Source organism: Rana temporaria, chromosome 7 (genome assembly GCF_905171775.1).
Source record: "Rana temporaria chromosome 7, aRanTem1.1, whole genome shotgun sequence".
NCBI lineage: Eukaryota > Metazoa > Chordata > Amphibia > Anura > Ranidae > Rana > Rana temporaria.
In genome coordinates, this window is record NC_053495.1 from 137,762,729 (window position 1) to 137,780,617 (window position 17,889).

Genomic DNA, 17,889 nt, shown 5'->3' on the forward strand with positions numbered 1-17,889 from the left:
CAGCTCCCTGGATTGGCTTGATACAGTGTCTCAGTGTACCAAGCCATCTACCAGGCGGATCAGATGCCGATGGTGCTGTTGAAATGTTTGTAATAATCATCATATCTATTATCTGCCTTCTCGCTTTGCCCCCACCCATGATCAACTACTCTCTGCCTTCTCCCATTCTCTCACAATCACGCGTGAGAGAATGGGTGAAGGCAGAGAGTAGTTGATCCATGATCATCTACTCACTGCCTTCTCACTCCATTTCCACCCACCATCCATGATCATCTACTCACTGCCTTCTCACTCCATTTCCACCCACCATCCATGATCATCTACTCTCTGCCTTCTCACTCCATTTCCACCCACCATCCATGATCATCTACTCTCTGCCTTCTCACTCCATTTCCACCCACCATCCATGATCATCTACTCTCTGCCTTCTCACTCCATTTCCACCCACCATCCATGATCATCTACTCTCTGCCTTCTCACTCCATTTCCACCCACCATCCATGATCATCTACTCTCTGCCTTCTCACTCCATTTCCACCCACCATCCATGATCATCTACTCTCTGCCTTCTCACTCCATTTCCACCCACCATCCATGATCATCTACTCTCTGCCTCTCTGCCTTCTCACTCCATTTCCACCCACCATCCATGATCATCTACTCTCTGCCTTCTCACTCCATTTCCACCTACCATCCATGATCATTTACTCTCTGCCTTCTCACTCCATTTCCACCCACCATCCATGATCATCTACTCTCTGCCTTCTCACTCCATTTCCACCCACCATCCATGATCATCTACTCTCTGCCTTCTCACTCCATTTCCACCCACCATCCATGATCATCTACTCTCTGCCTTCTCACTCCATTTCCACCTACCATCCATGATCATTTACTCTCTGCCTTCTCACTCCATTTCCACCCACCATCCATGATCATCTACTCTCTGCCTTCTCACTCCATTTCCACCCACCATCCATGATCATCTACTCTCTGCCTTCTCACTCCATTTCCACCCACCATCCATGATCATCTACTCTCTGCCTTCTCACTCCATTTCCACCCACCATCCATGATCATCTACTCTCTGCCTCTCTGCCTTCTCACTCCATTTCCACCCACCATCCATGATCATCTACTCTCTGCCTTCTCACTCCATTTCCACCCACCATCCATGATCATCTACTCTCTGCCTTCTCACTCCATTTCCACCCACCATCCATGATCATCTACTCTCTGCCTTCTCACTCCATTTCCACCCACCATCCATGATCATCTACTCTCTGCCTTCTCACTCCATTTCCACCCACCATCCATGATCATCTACTCTCTGCCTCTCTGCCTTCTCACTCCATTTCCACCCACCATCCATGATCATCTACTCTCTGCCTTCTCACTCCATTTCCACCTACCATCCATGATCATTTACTCTCTGCCTTCTCACTCCATTTCCACCCACCATCCATGATCATCTACTCTCTGCCTTCTCACTCCATTTCCACCTACCATCCATGATCATTTACTCTCTGCCTTCTCACTCCATTTCCACCCACCATCCATGATCATCTACTCTCTGCCTTCTCACTCCATTTCCACCCACCATCCATGATCATCTACTCTCTGCCTTCTCACTCCATTTCCACCCACCATCCATGATCATCTACTCTCTGCCTTCTCACTCCATTTCCACCCACCATCCATGATCATCTACTCTCTGCCTTCTCACTCCATTTCCACCCACCATCCATGATCATCTACTCTCTGCCTTCTCACTCCATTTCCACCTACCATCCATGATCATTTACTCTCTGCCTTCTCACTCCATTTCCACCCACCATCCATGATCATCTACTCTCTGCCTTCTCCTTCATTACCCCGCACAAAATCATCCACTCCGACTTCTTTCATTCCTTCAGGAAAACTTTTTTTTTTTTTTTATATCTCTCCACCTCTCTCACCTGAATAGGATCATCCACTCTCTACCTTGTTGTTCTTTCCATCTACCATAATCATCCACTCTGTGGGGTTGATTTACTAAAACTGGAAAGTGCAAAATATGACGCAGCTGTGCATAGAAACCAATCAGCTTTCAAGTTTTTGATAAAATTTTAATTGAACAAGCTAAAGTTAGAATATGATTGGCTACCATGCACAGCTGCACCAGATTTTGCACTCAAAATTTTTAGAAAATCAACCCCAGTGCCTTCTCTGTCATTCCTCTGTACAAGATTATCTACCATCTGTCATCTTTTTGAATACCCCCCAGTACTTGACCAGCTTGTGCTCTGGATCCTAGTCTAGTCTCAATACAAACCATTATTTTCAAGGCTTTGTGACTAATCAAGAATAATAAATTAAAAAGTGCTGCATATTACAGAATAAATATACAGTATATACTTACAGCACTGTTTACAATGAATTATATAGTGTTCTATTTTTTTATTTATTTTTTAACTAGGTGCAAACATTACCAATTTGCTGTAAGGGTAACTTTACTGGTTCGGCATCCAATGGAAAGCAGGTATTTGCATGCACAAGTTTGGCTCGTAATTCTTGATTTTCTGCTTCTTTCAGTGACAACTGTGCCCTAAAGGGAAGGTAAAAGACAAGTTTAATCTCAATTCAGTTTACTAAAAAAAAATATATTATTCTTAACAAGTTTGTATATAGATACCTCAGATCCATAATGAGCAAACTGCCGTCACTGGAATGGGGTTTATTTACATCGCCTGGCACATTTGTCTGGTCACTCTGCCAATTCCAAAAGCATAAAAGAATTTTAACAGAGCAGAACTTTATAAAAAATTAAGCAAGAGTGTTTTGCACAGTAGAAGGTAGGGTTGTCCCGATACCGAGCATTTGCCCAAGTACTTGTACTTGGGCAAATGCTCCTGATGCTTCACCCGATACCTGGACAGTCAGTGGTGATCGGTGGGTGGGGGAGTTACAAGCTTCTTCCCCCCGCGGCTTTTAGCTGCTTTAGTGAAATCTATACAGCGGTGAACGGTGCTTATAACTCTCCCACACACGATCACCCGTGACTGTCCCCGCATGCTCCTCCAGTCCCCCTCCATTCTTCCTCCGTGTCCCCCTCCATGTCCTCCTCCTTCCTTTTCTGTATGAACAGAGTCAGTGAACACTGACTCTGTCCATTCACATAACTGAAACATTGTAACCCCCTGTGATAACGATGTTTTAGTTTATGAATGGAGAGGAGCCGCTGTCTTCTCTCCATTAATTTTCAGCGCAGCTGAGGCTGCAGAGAAAGGGACTGAGGAACCTCTATCCCGTCTCTTTCTCTGTTTTAAGGGGGAAGTTATCAGGGGTCTGTTATCTCACCAAAACCCCCCCCCCCCCAACAGGTCTGATAAAAAAAATAAAAAAAAACACACACACAGACACCGTCCACCTCTCCTCCCCTAAAAAACAAAAACAAATTGAAAAAAAAAAATACTGTCATGTGACATTAAAAAAAGTAGTATCGGTAATGGGAAAAAAAGTATGGGAAAAAGTGGTATCGGGACAACCCTAGATTCACGATGCAAACTTTAAGCGGCACAAAATTCAGTTTCTGTTAACAATGTCACCAAACTGAGAAAAAAAAAATGTAGCATTGTCTTTACAAGATTCTAACACGCTACAGTTTGGTCACATGGCCATAAATTAATGATTTGCATGGTTTTGCCAACTACCCTCTAATTGAAACACCTTGTACTAAAGCGGAGGTCCACCCGATTTTTTTTTTTTTTTTTTAAAGCCAGCAGCTACAAATACTGCAGCTCCTGACTTTTAATAAATGGACACTTACCTGTCCAGTGCGCCCGTGATGTCGGCAGTCGAAGCCGAGCAATTGCTTGTCTTTCAGCTGCCCCCACCGCCATCCTCGGTGAGGGAATCAGGAAGTGAAGCGTTGGGAAGTGAAGCATGGGCGTGAGCTGCACGGCCCGTCTTTACTGGTCCCCGTTGTCTCCTGGGACCAGTGCGTTTCCCAGAAGACAGCAGGGGGGGGGCCGGGAAGGGGTGTGACTCCCGAGGGAGTCTATTCCCGGAAGTGGGTGCAAATACCTGTATTATACAGGTATCTGCACGCCCCTCCCCCCAAAAGCGGAGGTTCACTTTTTGTGTGGACCTCCGCTTTAAGTATCTGCACTGAAAAGACGACATGCAAACACCTTCAGCTCTATTGTGTTTCTCACTAATTAAGTGGATATTTTCTGGTTTCTTTTAGTTTGCCTTACTAGAACAGGTCTGATTGTTCCAGGAAAAATCAGTTATACAGTATTTCCCTGCAGCTTGCAAAATATTTTGAAGACAGCATTTTTTTCAGCTACAGTCATAAATGTACAAGGGAGAAAAAAAAAAAAAAAAAAAAAAAGACACCCTGTAAATGTACATTAATACTTACCAGTACGGTCTCCAGCAAATTACATGTTTGCTCTCTTGTAGAGCTATGCCCTGCAAACTTCAATCTTAAGTATACAAATCTTCTAGGTGTGTCAGATGCCTAGTTCTCCTTGTGGCTTGACATCGGTTGCACGCTTCTGGCCGCAATGTCACTAATGTGTTTATTCAGAGCTGCAGCCAAAGGGTGGAATAACTCCATGCACAAGCATCCAACACACCCAGAGATTTGACCTTCAAACTGCCATCTCTGGTCTATGTCCACATTTAGTGTTACGACAAGCAACGTACCCTTGATTGTGATGATGGCCTAATATTGCTAGACTCTGAACCCAAGTGTCTCATTCCACTGAAGTCTTCACGGGCTGCAAGACGCTCTTTTAACTCCTTATTTTCTTGAAGAAGCCTTTTGTTTTCCTTAAACACTTTCTCTTTATTTTCAAGTTCACTCTCAAGTCGTAGAACCCTCTGATTACACTGGGTCAGAAGTGTAATAAGCTCTGTGTTACTTGATTCAGCACATTTCTGTTTCTGTTTCTCCCCTTCATCAGTCTTTTCAGACAGCAAACTCCTATCAAATGGGAGAAACAGGATTAATGCAAACAAATCCAAAGTTATCATAAGGTTCAAGCTGAACTCCAGGTAGACATATAAAGGCTCATTATTGCAAGAAATTATAAAATAAAAATAAAAAAGGGAAATAGGAAAAAAAGTTTAAATTAAACAAATAAATTCAGAATTTGTCTTGTTATTAACCTCCTTGGTATTAGCCTCCTGTAAATCGCATGTACAGCAGCACACAGTTTGGGAAGGAGGTTCATCTTTAAAAAAGGAGAAAGCCCTGAACACACAGGCTCAAAATCGGCCAATCTGCCTGCGTGTGCAGCAGCCTGTTTGACACAATCTGGCCGAACATCTGGCTTTTGCTGAGGGGTACAACTAAAAAAGATCTGATTGGCATTCGATCAACGCTCTCAGCCAATGGCTGAGAGCACTGACCGGTGTGTTCTGGAGGGGGAACAACATATTTTTATACAAGTACATTGACTTAAAGCGGAGGTTCACCCAAAAAATAAAATTTTTAACATTACATTCAGCCGAGTTGTCCTAATGACAATCGGCTGTTTTTTTATTTTTTTTCCCCTGTACATACCGTATTTTCACCGCCGCTTCCAGGTATGTCTTCTGCGGGACTGGGCGTTCCTAATTGATTAACAGGCTTCCGACCGTCGCATACAGCACGTCACGAGTTGCCGAAAGAAGCCGAACGTCGGTGCGGCTCTATACGGCGCCTGCGCACCGACCTTCGGCTTCTTTCGTCAACTCGTGACGCGCAGTATGCGACGGTCGGAAGCCTGTCAGTCAATTAGGAACGCCCAGTTCCGCAGAAGACATACCCGGAAGCGGCGGTGAAAATACGGTATGTACGGGGAAAAAAAAACAGCCGATTGTCATTAGGACAACTCGGCTGAATGTAATGTTAAAAATTTATTTTTTGGGTGAACCTCCACTTTAAACAGGGTTATCCTAATAGGCATGGCATGCAATAGTCTTTCCTTAGTGTTACTAAACACAGGACCCTGCATTCATTATATCTGGTCTCCCACAGTGCACAGAACATGGAAATGACCCTCTGCCTGGACAGTGCCATTTAGCCCTGTGCTGATCACATGCACTCTCCCAAGAAAAAAAAAAAAAGAAAGAAAAAACTCTCTAGCAATACACACCAAACTGAGCATGTGCAACTTGTCCCCTAGCCTCTGTACCATGAGGAAATGTATCAGCGACTCCAGAAGGAGGATAGGATCAAAGAAGACAGGATCAAACAGCTTTTTTTTTTAAAAATGCAGAGGATTAACCCCCCCACCCCCACCCCTTAGGTTCCATTGTGAGTATAACAAGCATGCTTTACTGCATATACAGACTGATTTTACTGTTGTGGGTTTAACACATCTTCATGCACAGGTAAGGTATTCTTTACTACAATGTACCTTAAATGTGCCCTTACATCTTCAAGTTCATTTTCCAATTTTCTACACTTTTCCCAGGATTCCTTTCGCTCTCTTTCACAGTCTTGGAGGGCCTGGCTTCTCTGCTCCTCCTCATTTTGAATCTATTGAAACAAATATGACTGACTTAGAATACTTGACATAGTCACACACACACACACAGCTAGGGCAGATAGGGCAGTGGTTGTATTGGGATCATGGTTAAGGCTACAACCATGATCCCAGTGTCATTTTTTTTCATGTAAAAGTATTCCCGAGCGGCTGGGTAGCGGCTGGAAAACTTATACAAGTGGCGGAAGGGGGGGGCCCACATCCCTCCCACCGCCATTAGTGAGTGATGCAACTGGCGGCATCCATGTCCAGCCTCAGAGTGAGAAGAGCTGAAGCTGCCCAGCCTTTTGTTTACTGGCTGCGTAGCAGCCTGTGAAACAGCCGATCAGACCGATCTGTCTCCGATTGACTGCATTGGAGACCAAGAGTACCGGCCATTGCCATCGAAAAGGATGTTTACATTCCTTTTGACAGCAATAAAAGCACTCAAAATGTAAAAAAAAAAAAAAACACAAAACACACACAGTAAAAAATAAATAATAATCATTAAAATATATATATATATATATATATATATATATATATATATATATATATATATATATATTTTTTTTTTTTTAAAGCGCCCTGTCACCCCATGCTCACACACAGTGGCAAACATACAAATCGGTACCGCACGCTTATGTAAAAAAGTGATCGCGTCACACATGCGAGGTATTACCATGATCGTCAGAGCAAGAGGAATAATTCTAGCACCAGACCTCCTCTTAAATTATTCATAGGTGATCAATGACCGTGCCACTTTTTGCGATTCAGCACTGCGTCGCTTTATTGCGTGGTCGTGCGACGTGGCTCCCAAACAAAATTGGCGTCCTTTTTTTTCCCCACAAATAGAGCTTTCTTTTGGTGGTATTTGATCACCTCTGTGTTTTTTTATTTATTTGCGCTATAAACAAAAATAGAGCGACAATTTTGAAATAAAATTATATTTTTTTTACTTTTTGCTGTAATAAATATCCCCAAAAATATATAAAACGACTATTTTTTTCCTCAGTTTAGGCCGATACGTATACTTCTACATATTTTTCGTAAAAAAAAAAAATCGCAATAAGCGTTTATTGATTTGTTTGCGCAAAAGTTATAGCGTCTACAAAATAGGGCATAGTTTTATTGCATTTTTATTAATATATTTTTTTTTACTAGTAATGGCGCCGATCAGCGATTTTTATCGGTACTGCGACCTTATGGCGGACACTTCGGACACTTTTGACACATTTTTGGGACCATTGGCATTTTTATAGCGATCAGTGCTATAAAAATGCATTGATTACTATAAAAATGCCACTGGCGAGGAAGGGGTTAATTATGTTCCCTGTGTGTGTTCTAACTGAAGGGGGTGGTGGGACTGACTTAGGGAAATGACTGATCGCTGTTCATACATTGTATGAACAGACGATCAGGCATTTCTCCCCCTGACAGGACTGCTGGACCCCTGACAGGACACACAGCTCCCGGTTCTCGCTCTGTAACGAGCTATCGCGGGTGCCCGGCAGTGATCGCGCCTGCCGGGCACGTGCGTCGGGAGCAGGGAGCGAGTGCGCCTCCGGCGGCGCGCACGTGCCCCTATTGGCTGATTCGCAAGATGACGTATAGCTATATGATCTTGTGCAGCCGACCCGACCTGTTAAAATACCCTGGGAAATAGGAATCTGTCCATCACAAGAATCCGAGTATTGTCCTTTTTCTAATAGGCCCAATACCTATGAGGATTCGGTGAGTGAGGTCACATGACCAGGGGAGCACAGCACCTTATTGCTTTTTACTGCATATTGGCACAAGAATATTGGAGCACAAACTTAATTTTAAAGGACCAATTTATATTGTTAGACGGCACAAACATATGTCTCAATGCATAATCTTTATGTGAGGTTTTATATGAATTGATGCATTATTAGATTAACGTTGTTAATTGTAGTATAATTTGCAGAGAGTGGTATTAGTTATCTATGCATTTACATGTTTTTATATCTATGGCTAGATTTACTACAGCTGTGTAATAATTGCGGCTTAAATAACAAATCGGTATGGATTTTCACTCCAGACGGTATTACTGTACTAAGGGTGGATGAGTTGGCACCCTCCACTTAGTCATTTTATTGAAGGAGAGGGATGTCCTCCCTCTTTCCTTTCTATGGCTCATCTGAAAAAAACATTTGGGGAAAAAAAGTTTCCCAAAATGAATGCATAATTGTTTTATACTTTATTGTGGTCAGGGCTAAAAATATAGAACTTTAACTATATAACTTTTTATAGTCAGGTAAGCATTACATATCAGTATTTTGTAATTTTCCATCCAGCCAGCAGATGGAGTTCTAGCCTTCTTAAAAAGAACAAAACATAAAATAAAATAAGAACGTATATTTTTTTTGGGGGGGGGGGGGGGGTTGCCTTATAAGGTGTATAGTGTTATTCTGAGAAAAGCCACATGAAAAAACTTGCAAGCTTTATGCCAATGGAGATTTGTTGGGAAGGCGGACTACATGTTTTCCATAGTATTTGGAATGTACAGCTGTGACATACTGAGGCAGATTGCTTTCTGCTTCATTGACGTAGAACTAGCATGAGTAATATGTGTATTATATTTCACTGAAAGCTTTCCCATATGTACTGGGCTCAAATGGGTTAAAAAAAGAAAAAAAACTGAATACCTTTCCAAATTTGTTGTGTTGCAGCACATACTAGAAGATTATTTACAATAATAAACACAGGCTCAATATAAAATGTATTTTAAGTTCAGACATGCAATTTCCATTCTCTTACACACTTTTTGTTCATACCTGAAGATTTCAAGCCTATGGACAACCACAGTTCCATGAAGCTCTTTGACGTCCATGACTCTATTCCATTTAAAATCAATATTCATTAACCAACAACTGCTGTTGATCACTGGTGTGGATTTTCTATATAATATATACACATTATATATATATATACATACATACACATATATATATATATATATATATATATATATATATATATATATATATACACACACACATATACACACATTCACTGTACTTCCAGTAATTTTTAGAGCTCAGTATATACATGTCTCTGTGGTTTGTATTGTCTACTGTATTTACTACTTCAAAAAATGGTACATATATGAAAAAAACAAGAGTTTAAAATAGAATCAAAAAGTGTCACTAAACATCATAAAAGAAAACTATTAATAAATGGTGTATTACATGCTGTTCATACTTACTTAGGTCAGTATGAGATTCGTATTCTGTAAAAAAAAAACTGGTTGATCCTTCTGCTCTCCATCTCCCCCTTCTGTTCATGTCCCCAATTCAGCTAGGCATTTCGCAGAGCAGTGTTGGCAGCTCTGCACATGCTCAGTTTTCAGTGAGTTTCTATGCCAAGCTTTTCTTACCGATCACATCTGAGCAGCTCATTTGACTATAAAGTCACACATGTGGGCGCATACTCAGTAGTAAATGACAGCCCACTTTCTCCCACCTCCTTTATGCCCACTAATTAGCTAAACACGATGGGGATGGTAAATTACATGTAGATTGATGGAGTCTTCACCTCCGTTTTTTTCTAAGACACAGGTTGGAGGGAAGGGACACAGCCAGGTGACTGGCAGAAATCTGCTGCCCACACCAGGTTATTGCTGCTTTTATTGTTGTTTGTATGCCAACTTACAACAGTTTATGGATATTACTTATATTTACTCTATATATACACCAAAGGCTATTTTTATTTTGAACGTGGACTAGAAGCTCCTCCTGCTTATGTTTCCCTACAGACAGGCTGGGGAAGAGCTGGATCATGCATCAGCTGTATATTAGGAAAAAAAGTACTTGTATGTATAGTGTTTTAAGAATTATAGTGCCATCATCCACATACAGAAATAGAAGGGACGATGTAAATTAAACAGTGCGTGTTTAGTATCACTTTAAAGATCACATCCCACAGGCAAATTATAGAACTCTGATTAACAATATTTACAGCTACGCTGGCCATGAAACTTGACCAATGACTTGCAATAATAAGAACCTATTAAGGCACCAAACAGTGATTTTTAAACCAGTAATATATAAAGCTACCGGTATATATAGCTGTATCAAAAAAATATTATAGATAATGTGTGATGGGGTGAGTAGCCACCAGAGAGCGCTAGATGGCCATATCGACACCCATCAGTTTAATAGACAATATAAAAGAAATGCCAACGGTGTATACATATCAATTAAGACATATATAAATAAAGGCTGAAAATCAAATATGCAAAATAAATATAAAATTATAAAGAATTTATAAACTGTAACAAAAAAGTCCATAAATTGACGAAGATTTCATCAGAACACCCGTGAATTGTGCCAATCGTCATATAGTAGATAACGTGACCAAAAGAAGCGGTGATACAATCCTCCACCAGTCAAATGATTGGATTCTTACCAGAACCCCATGATCCCTTGGATCCCGTGGATATTGCTGTCATCGTTTGTGAATGAGACCCAATTGGACCACATGCGTCTGAATTACATCACTGGGAGTGATTGTCTTTTTATATGCTGTCCATGATCCGCTGTAATAAGGGATCATGGGGTTCTGGTATCCAATCATTTGACTGATGGAGGATTGTATCACTGCTTCTTTTGGTCACAGACACACACACACACACACACACACACACACACACACACACACACACATTTCAATCTTATTACACAACCTATGCATAATATTTTTGGGGTCTACCAATATATACAAGCCAACCTAAACAATCCTTTCAGTTTGTATCAATTTTTTCAGCCCTTTAGCTATATTCGGTTATATTGAACCCTTCATATAGAACAAAGATACCCTAGCAATAAGCCAAGGGATGTCAATTTATTATTACAGCATAAAGTTCAATGTATACACGCACTGCTTTATCCAATGTGAGACTGGAGCATTATCAAAGCTTCACCACAATCCCATGTTGCAGGACTGTTTGTGTTGCAGGCAAAGTCTACTCAAGGCTGTGCAATAAGTAGTGGACAAGGCAACCAAGCCACTGTTATTATGCTGCAAGTATTAAGCATCTAAAAGTAACTTTACAATAGTTATACATATTTAATTTTGGAGTACATGGTCGTGATTGAGACTATCCCAATATTTCACTGGCATTTTTTGGCTTTTCAAGGGATTCTGATGCCAGGAACTTAGTCAGCAAAAAAAGGTGTTTAGCACCAAAAAAATCTGTCATTAATGGCTAACGAGGTATGTATGCCATTCTCTTGGTATAATCCAATGAAAAAGCCATACAATCTGTGATATCCTCTATATCTATCCTGCTTGATAGCCTCTATGATTAAGCCTACTGAGTGAAACATGTTAGGAGGGGTGGTCCTGGGGGCAGGGCCATGTACTTAAGCTTGTCGACTGATTAAAGTTTGGCGAAGACATCAACAGTGTGTGGCTTTTCCTCTGGATCATACCAAAAATTATGTGTGGAGGAGTGGCAGACTCCAAGCCAGCACTTGTTTTCCAGTCTGATGCAGTGCTTTGAGTGTTGCACTTTTATGTCACTGTACATACGATACAGTCCTCTGATGCTTTTTCTGTCCCAGAAAGATTGTAACCATACAGTTGATGTAAATTAACACTTAATTAGATTATCAGCCGTTTTTTAAAGGTGGTAATTAGAGATCTAAACAGCTTTGAATTTAAACAGCAATATCTACGTTAAGAAAAATATTCTTTAGGAGATTTTTGTTTTATATCAACTCAATGAGAATTGTCTAGCTCACCTTTTCTATTTTCTCTGCCACATTTTTCTTGTACTGTTGAAATGCTTTGGTTAGTTCTTCAGCATTAAACAGTGCTTCGTTTCTCTGTTTCTCAGTTCTTACAAGACAAAGCAAATACACAGAGATTAGCAGTGAAATGTTCTTAAGAAAATAAAAAGATATTCAAGGCTGGGAACATTTGGCACAGCAAACTTAAAAGCATGCATTCTTTACCATCAAAAGTTGCCATTTATGATCCAAAAGACTGAAAACATCCATTTTCAGCAATCAGGCTTCAACCCCCATTTACATGTTTAAAATCTTAGTTTGCGGCGGGTCACATTTACATCAGCCAGATCAGATGCTGGGTAGAGGATCAGAATGTTTAGGGCAAACCCCAGATGTGACAGTTTTGTCTTCTAGCCAAGTCATAAGGCAGGGGGCCCCGAGGCATGGTGTACTGGAGGAGGAACAGATACCCGTCTTGCTCAGGAAAACATCTGCTTATGTATTGCCATCTTAAATTTTTTATATTATATATATATATATATATATATATATATATATATATATATATATATATATATATATATATATACACACATACATATACATATATATACATATACACATACATATACACACACACACACAGTGGCTGTAAGAAATCTACACACCCCTGTTAAAGTGTCAGGTTTCTGTGATGTAAAATAAAATAAAACATGAGACAAAGATAAATCATTTCAGAACTTTTTCCACCTTTAACGTGACCTTTAAACTGTACAACTCAATTAAAAAACACCAAAAAATAACTAAAAAATTTGGTTGCACACACCCTCTTATAATTGTGGATGTAGCCGTTTTCTGAATTAAGCAATCACATGCAAACTCATGTTAAATAGGAGTCAGTACAAACCTGACACCATTTTCTTATAAAGAAAAACATCCAGGCCCGGATAAATTTAGCAAAAAGTCTCCCAAAAGCTTGTGGGAAAGTGTGTTATGGTCATAATTCCAAGATATGTTTGATGCAAAAAAACAACACTGCACATCACCAAAAGAACACCATACCTACAGTGAAGCATGATGGTGGCAGCATCATGCTTTGGGGCCTGTTTTTCTTTAGCTGGAACAGGGGCCTTGGTCAAGGTAGAGGGAATTATGAACATTTCCAAATACCAGTCAATATTGGCACAAAACTAACAGGCTTCTGCTAGAAAGCTAAATTTGAAGAACTACATCTTTCAGCATGACAACGACCTAGCGCATACATCCCAATCAACAAAAGAATGGATTCACCAGAAGAGTATAACATTTATGGAATGGCCCAGCCAGAGCCCAGTCTTGAATCCGATTGGAAATTTGTGGGGTGATCTGAAGACGGCTGTGCACAGGAGATGCCCTCGCAATCTGACAGACTGACAGTGTTTTTGCAAAGAAGAGCGGGCAAATATTGCCAAGTCACGATGTGCCATGCTGATAGACTCATACCCAAAAAGACTGAGTGCTGTAATAAAATCAAAAGGTGCTTCAAAAATGTTTTAGTTTAAGGGTGTGCACACTTAATGCAACCATAGTTTTCTATTTTTACTTTCCTCCACCTAAAATATTTCAGTTTGTTGTTCAACTGAGTTGTACAGTTTATAGGTCACATCAAAAAAAATGTAGAAAAATTATATATCTTTGTCTCACCCGACAGTTTAACAGGGGTGTGAAGACTTTTTATATCCACTGTGTGTAATTAATATATATATATATATATATATATATATATATATATATATATATATATATATATATATATATATATATATATATATTAGGGCTGTGCGTTAAACGCGATATTAACGGCGTTAACGCAAACCCATGTTAACGCCGTCAATATTTTTATCGCGCGATTAACGCGGGAGCGCTCGGGGTGGACGTGCAGAGTGTGCAGCGGCGCGGCGCGGCTTACCTTCTCGCTGGATTCACAGGCAAGTTACTCACCTTGTCCCTGGATCCAGCGATGCCACCCAGCTGTGTGATCGGCGATGCCACCCCGCTGTGTGATCGAGCGGGTCCTCCTCGCTTGGCGGGTCCTCCTCGCTCGATTCACAGTGTCTGTGTGCCGCCGATCTCCGCTCCCTGCGACGTTACGACGCACGGGAGCGGAGAACGGCGCCAAATTCAAAAAAGTAAACAAACACAATACACACAGTATACTGTAATCTTATAGATTACAGTACTGTATGTAAAAAATACACACCCCCCTTGTCCCTAGTGGTCTGCCCAGTGTCTTACATGTACTTTTATAAAATAAAAACTATTCTTTCTGCCTGAAAACTGTAGATTGTCCAAAAGTGTCCCTTTATGTCAAAAATGGTTTTAGATCAGCTAGAAAACAGCGATCATAAATTATAATCACTTGCAGAATTGTGCGATATTTGTGGGGAAATTCGTCATAAATTAGATAGATTAATCGTGAGTTAACTATGACATTAATGCGATTAAAAATTTTAATCGTTTGACAGTATATATATATATATATATATATATATATATATATATATATATATATATATATATATATATATATATATATATATATATATATTTACATACATACATACATACATACACACACACACACACACATATATATATATACATACGCGACCCCAAAAAAGTTGGAAAGCTGTGCAAGATCTACATAAAAAAAACAGAATGCACAGATTTGCAATTCTCCTAAACCCATATTATTCACAATAGAAAACATATATATTTAAAACTGAGAAAATGTACCATTTAAAAAAAAAAAAAAAAAAAGCAGGGTCATTTTTTTAAATTGATGGCAGCAACAGGTCTCAGAAAAGTTGGGACTGGGCTATGTTTACCATGGTGTAGCATCCCTTTTCTTTTAACACTCTGGGGGTTATTTACGAAAGGCAAATCCACTTTGCACTACAAGTGCAAAGTGCAGTCGCTGTAGATCCGAGGGGGACATGCAAGGAAAAGAAAAAACAAAACAGCTTGCATATGATTGGATGATAAAATCAGCAGAGCTTCCCCTCAGATTTATAGCGACTGCACTTCCAAATGCACTTTCAGTGCAATCTCAAGTGCACTTTGCACTTGTAGAGCAAAGTGGATTTGTCTTTCGTAAATAACCCCCTCTGTAAACGTGTGGGGACTGAGGAAGTCAGTTGCTGGAGAGGCACGTTGTCCCATTCTTCCAATCACAAGACTGGCTGAATAGATTTCACATTCATTTGCAGGTAAAGCAGATTATGTTTGAAATAAGCTTGGCATTAAAGAGACCCTGACCCCAGACAAAATTAGTTTACCATAAACCTTGCTCTAAGATTATACAATGAACATGCATAAAATATGTTAAATACATGTAATCTGTAAAACCCTCCCTTGTGTAAACATCCAAAAAGCCCAAGACTGCTTCTAGACATCCTCATCTTGGACGTGATGTCAGCATCCACAGCAGACTCCACTCTGTCACTTACGGAAGGAGGCAAAGGGAGGGGAGGAGGAGCTAGGCCAGCACAGAGAGGAATGCGAGCAAGGAGGAGATGTGCTAGGGAATTTACTCTTCCTGGTGTGGTCAAACTTTCCAAGAAAAATGGCAAGCTTCAAATGAATAAAAAAAACTATTTATGGAAAGCAAAAAACACGGCAAGCAAGAATTTTAAATACTTGCTTTTTATTTAATTTTAACCAACATTTTTGGTAAGTGACAGAGGCCCAGATCCACGAAGAAGTTACGTCAGGGTATCTATTGATACGCCGCGTAACTTCTAGGATGCTCCGGCGTATCTTTGTTTTGTATCCACAAAACAAGATACGCCTGAAGCTGGGCTAGATCCGACTGACGTACGTCTTAGTACGCCATCTGATCTAAGGTGCATATTTACGCTGGCCGCTGAGTGGAGCTTCCGTTGATTTCCGCGTTGAGTATGCAAATTAGCTAGATACGCCAATCCACAAACATATGTCCTTGCCGGCGCATTTTTTTACGTCGTTTACGTAAGGCTTTTTTCGGTGCAACGTTACCCCTGCTCTATGAGGCGTACGCAATATTAAGTATGGACGTCGGGCCAGCGTCGAATTTTCCGTCGTGTACGTCGTTTGCGTGAAATGTTCGCGAATAGGGCTTTGAGTAAATTACGTTCACGTCGAAAGCATTGACTATTTGCAGCGTGATTTTGAGCATGCGCACTGGGATACCCCCACGGACGGCGCATGCGCCGTTCAAAAAATACGTCATTTACGCGGGGTCAAGTAGAATTAACATAAAACACGCCCACATCTTTATCATTTGAATTCCGCGCCCTTACGCCGGCAGATTTACGCTACGCCGCCGCAACTTTAGAGGCAAGTGCTTTGTGAATACAGCACTTGCCTCTCAAAGTTGCGGCAGCATAGTGTTACTACAATACGCCTGCCTAAAATTACGCCGCACTACGTGTATCTGGCCCAGAAGGTACAAATTTCAAATACAAACTGCTCAAATGAATGCACATGATGTACATTTGAAAGTCAGCTCAATTTAAAAACGACAAAAATGATAACAGATTTTTCCTATTGATGTATTTATTACCTTTTACATTGAATGCTACACTCGTACAATTCCTTTTTCATACTCTTCAATTCTTCTCTGAATTTCTGAAGAACTTGTTCTTTTTCAGCCATATTGCTGTGGTTTTCCACTAGTTGTTCTTCTGCAATCCTAAGAAAAAGTGTAATCATTACAATGACTTTATTACACGTTACATTAAGTATATTTTACATTATGTGCATAATGTACACATTAAAACAGATTTTCAGATTTTATAAAAACTACACCTTTGGAAAATTGGACGCCTGTGTTTTTTTTTTTTTTTTTTCCTTGGTGCTTGAATCCTATACAATATCCGTTTCACAGTCAACCTCTGTACTTTTTCTCCTTACAGAGTTACGTGACCCAAACCTGATCCATTACAGGACCTGTTTTTATTTACAAATGACAGCGAGAAATACCTTTTTACACATGTAGAGAACCACATACAGTACACTTTGAACAGCTGACCCACTCCAAAAGCACAGGAACTCAGAAGTGAAGATTTATGTAAGGGAGGGAGCTAGAAAGTGATTATAAGAAACACTCATAAATATTAAATATACTAAAGTGAAAAAAATACAAATCATAAAATTCTCCCAAGCGGATAAACCAGTGATATACAATTAGTGGTAATAAATCTTTAAAATAAATCACCAAAAAGTATTGCACACATAATATAAGTCCATAAAGAAAGTGTTTGACTCTAAGGAAAAATATACAAAGCAAAAAAGATAAAAAAATTGTCCCAATTGAAAAAAAAACAAATAATGTGATTAATTTCCAAAATCCATCCACCAACAAAAAACAAAATCTTGCTGTAAAAGGATTGTTGTTCAGACAGTGCAGACTGATGCCTGTTGTCCAGACAGTGCAAGTTTGCACTATCTGAACAACAATCCTTTTACAGCAAGATTTTGTTTTTTGTTGGTGGATGGATTTTGGAAATTAATCACATTATTTGTTTATTTTTTTCCAATTGGGACAATTTTTTATCTTTTTTGCTTTGTATATTTTTCCTTAGAAAGAGTCAAACACTTTCTTTATGGACTTA

The 17,889-nt window shown here is 40.0% G+C and overlaps 1 protein-coding gene across 2 annotated transcripts in view; it reads right to left on the minus strand.

Moving 5' to 3' along the window:
- CCDC18 (coiled-coil domain containing 18) overlaps positions 1–17,889 on the minus strand; it is a 114,475-nt gene that overhangs the window by 73,294 nt on the left and 23,292 nt on the right. For both annotated transcript variants that reach the window (XM_040360011.1, XM_040360010.1), the window contains exons 6-11: positions 16,839–16,967; positions 12,269–12,365; positions 6,393–6,514; positions 4,693–4,972; positions 2,675–2,751; positions 2,472–2,587 (exon numbers count right to left, since the gene is read on the minus strand). In XM_040360011.1, coding sequence (XP_040215945.1) covers positions 2,472–2,587; positions 2,675–2,751; positions 4,693–4,972; positions 6,393–6,514; positions 12,269–12,365; positions 16,839–16,967 — 821 coding nt within the window. The remainder of the gene's footprint in view (positions 1–2,471; positions 2,588–2,674; positions 2,752–4,692; positions 4,973–6,392; positions 6,515–12,268; positions 12,366–16,838; positions 16,968–17,889) is intronic.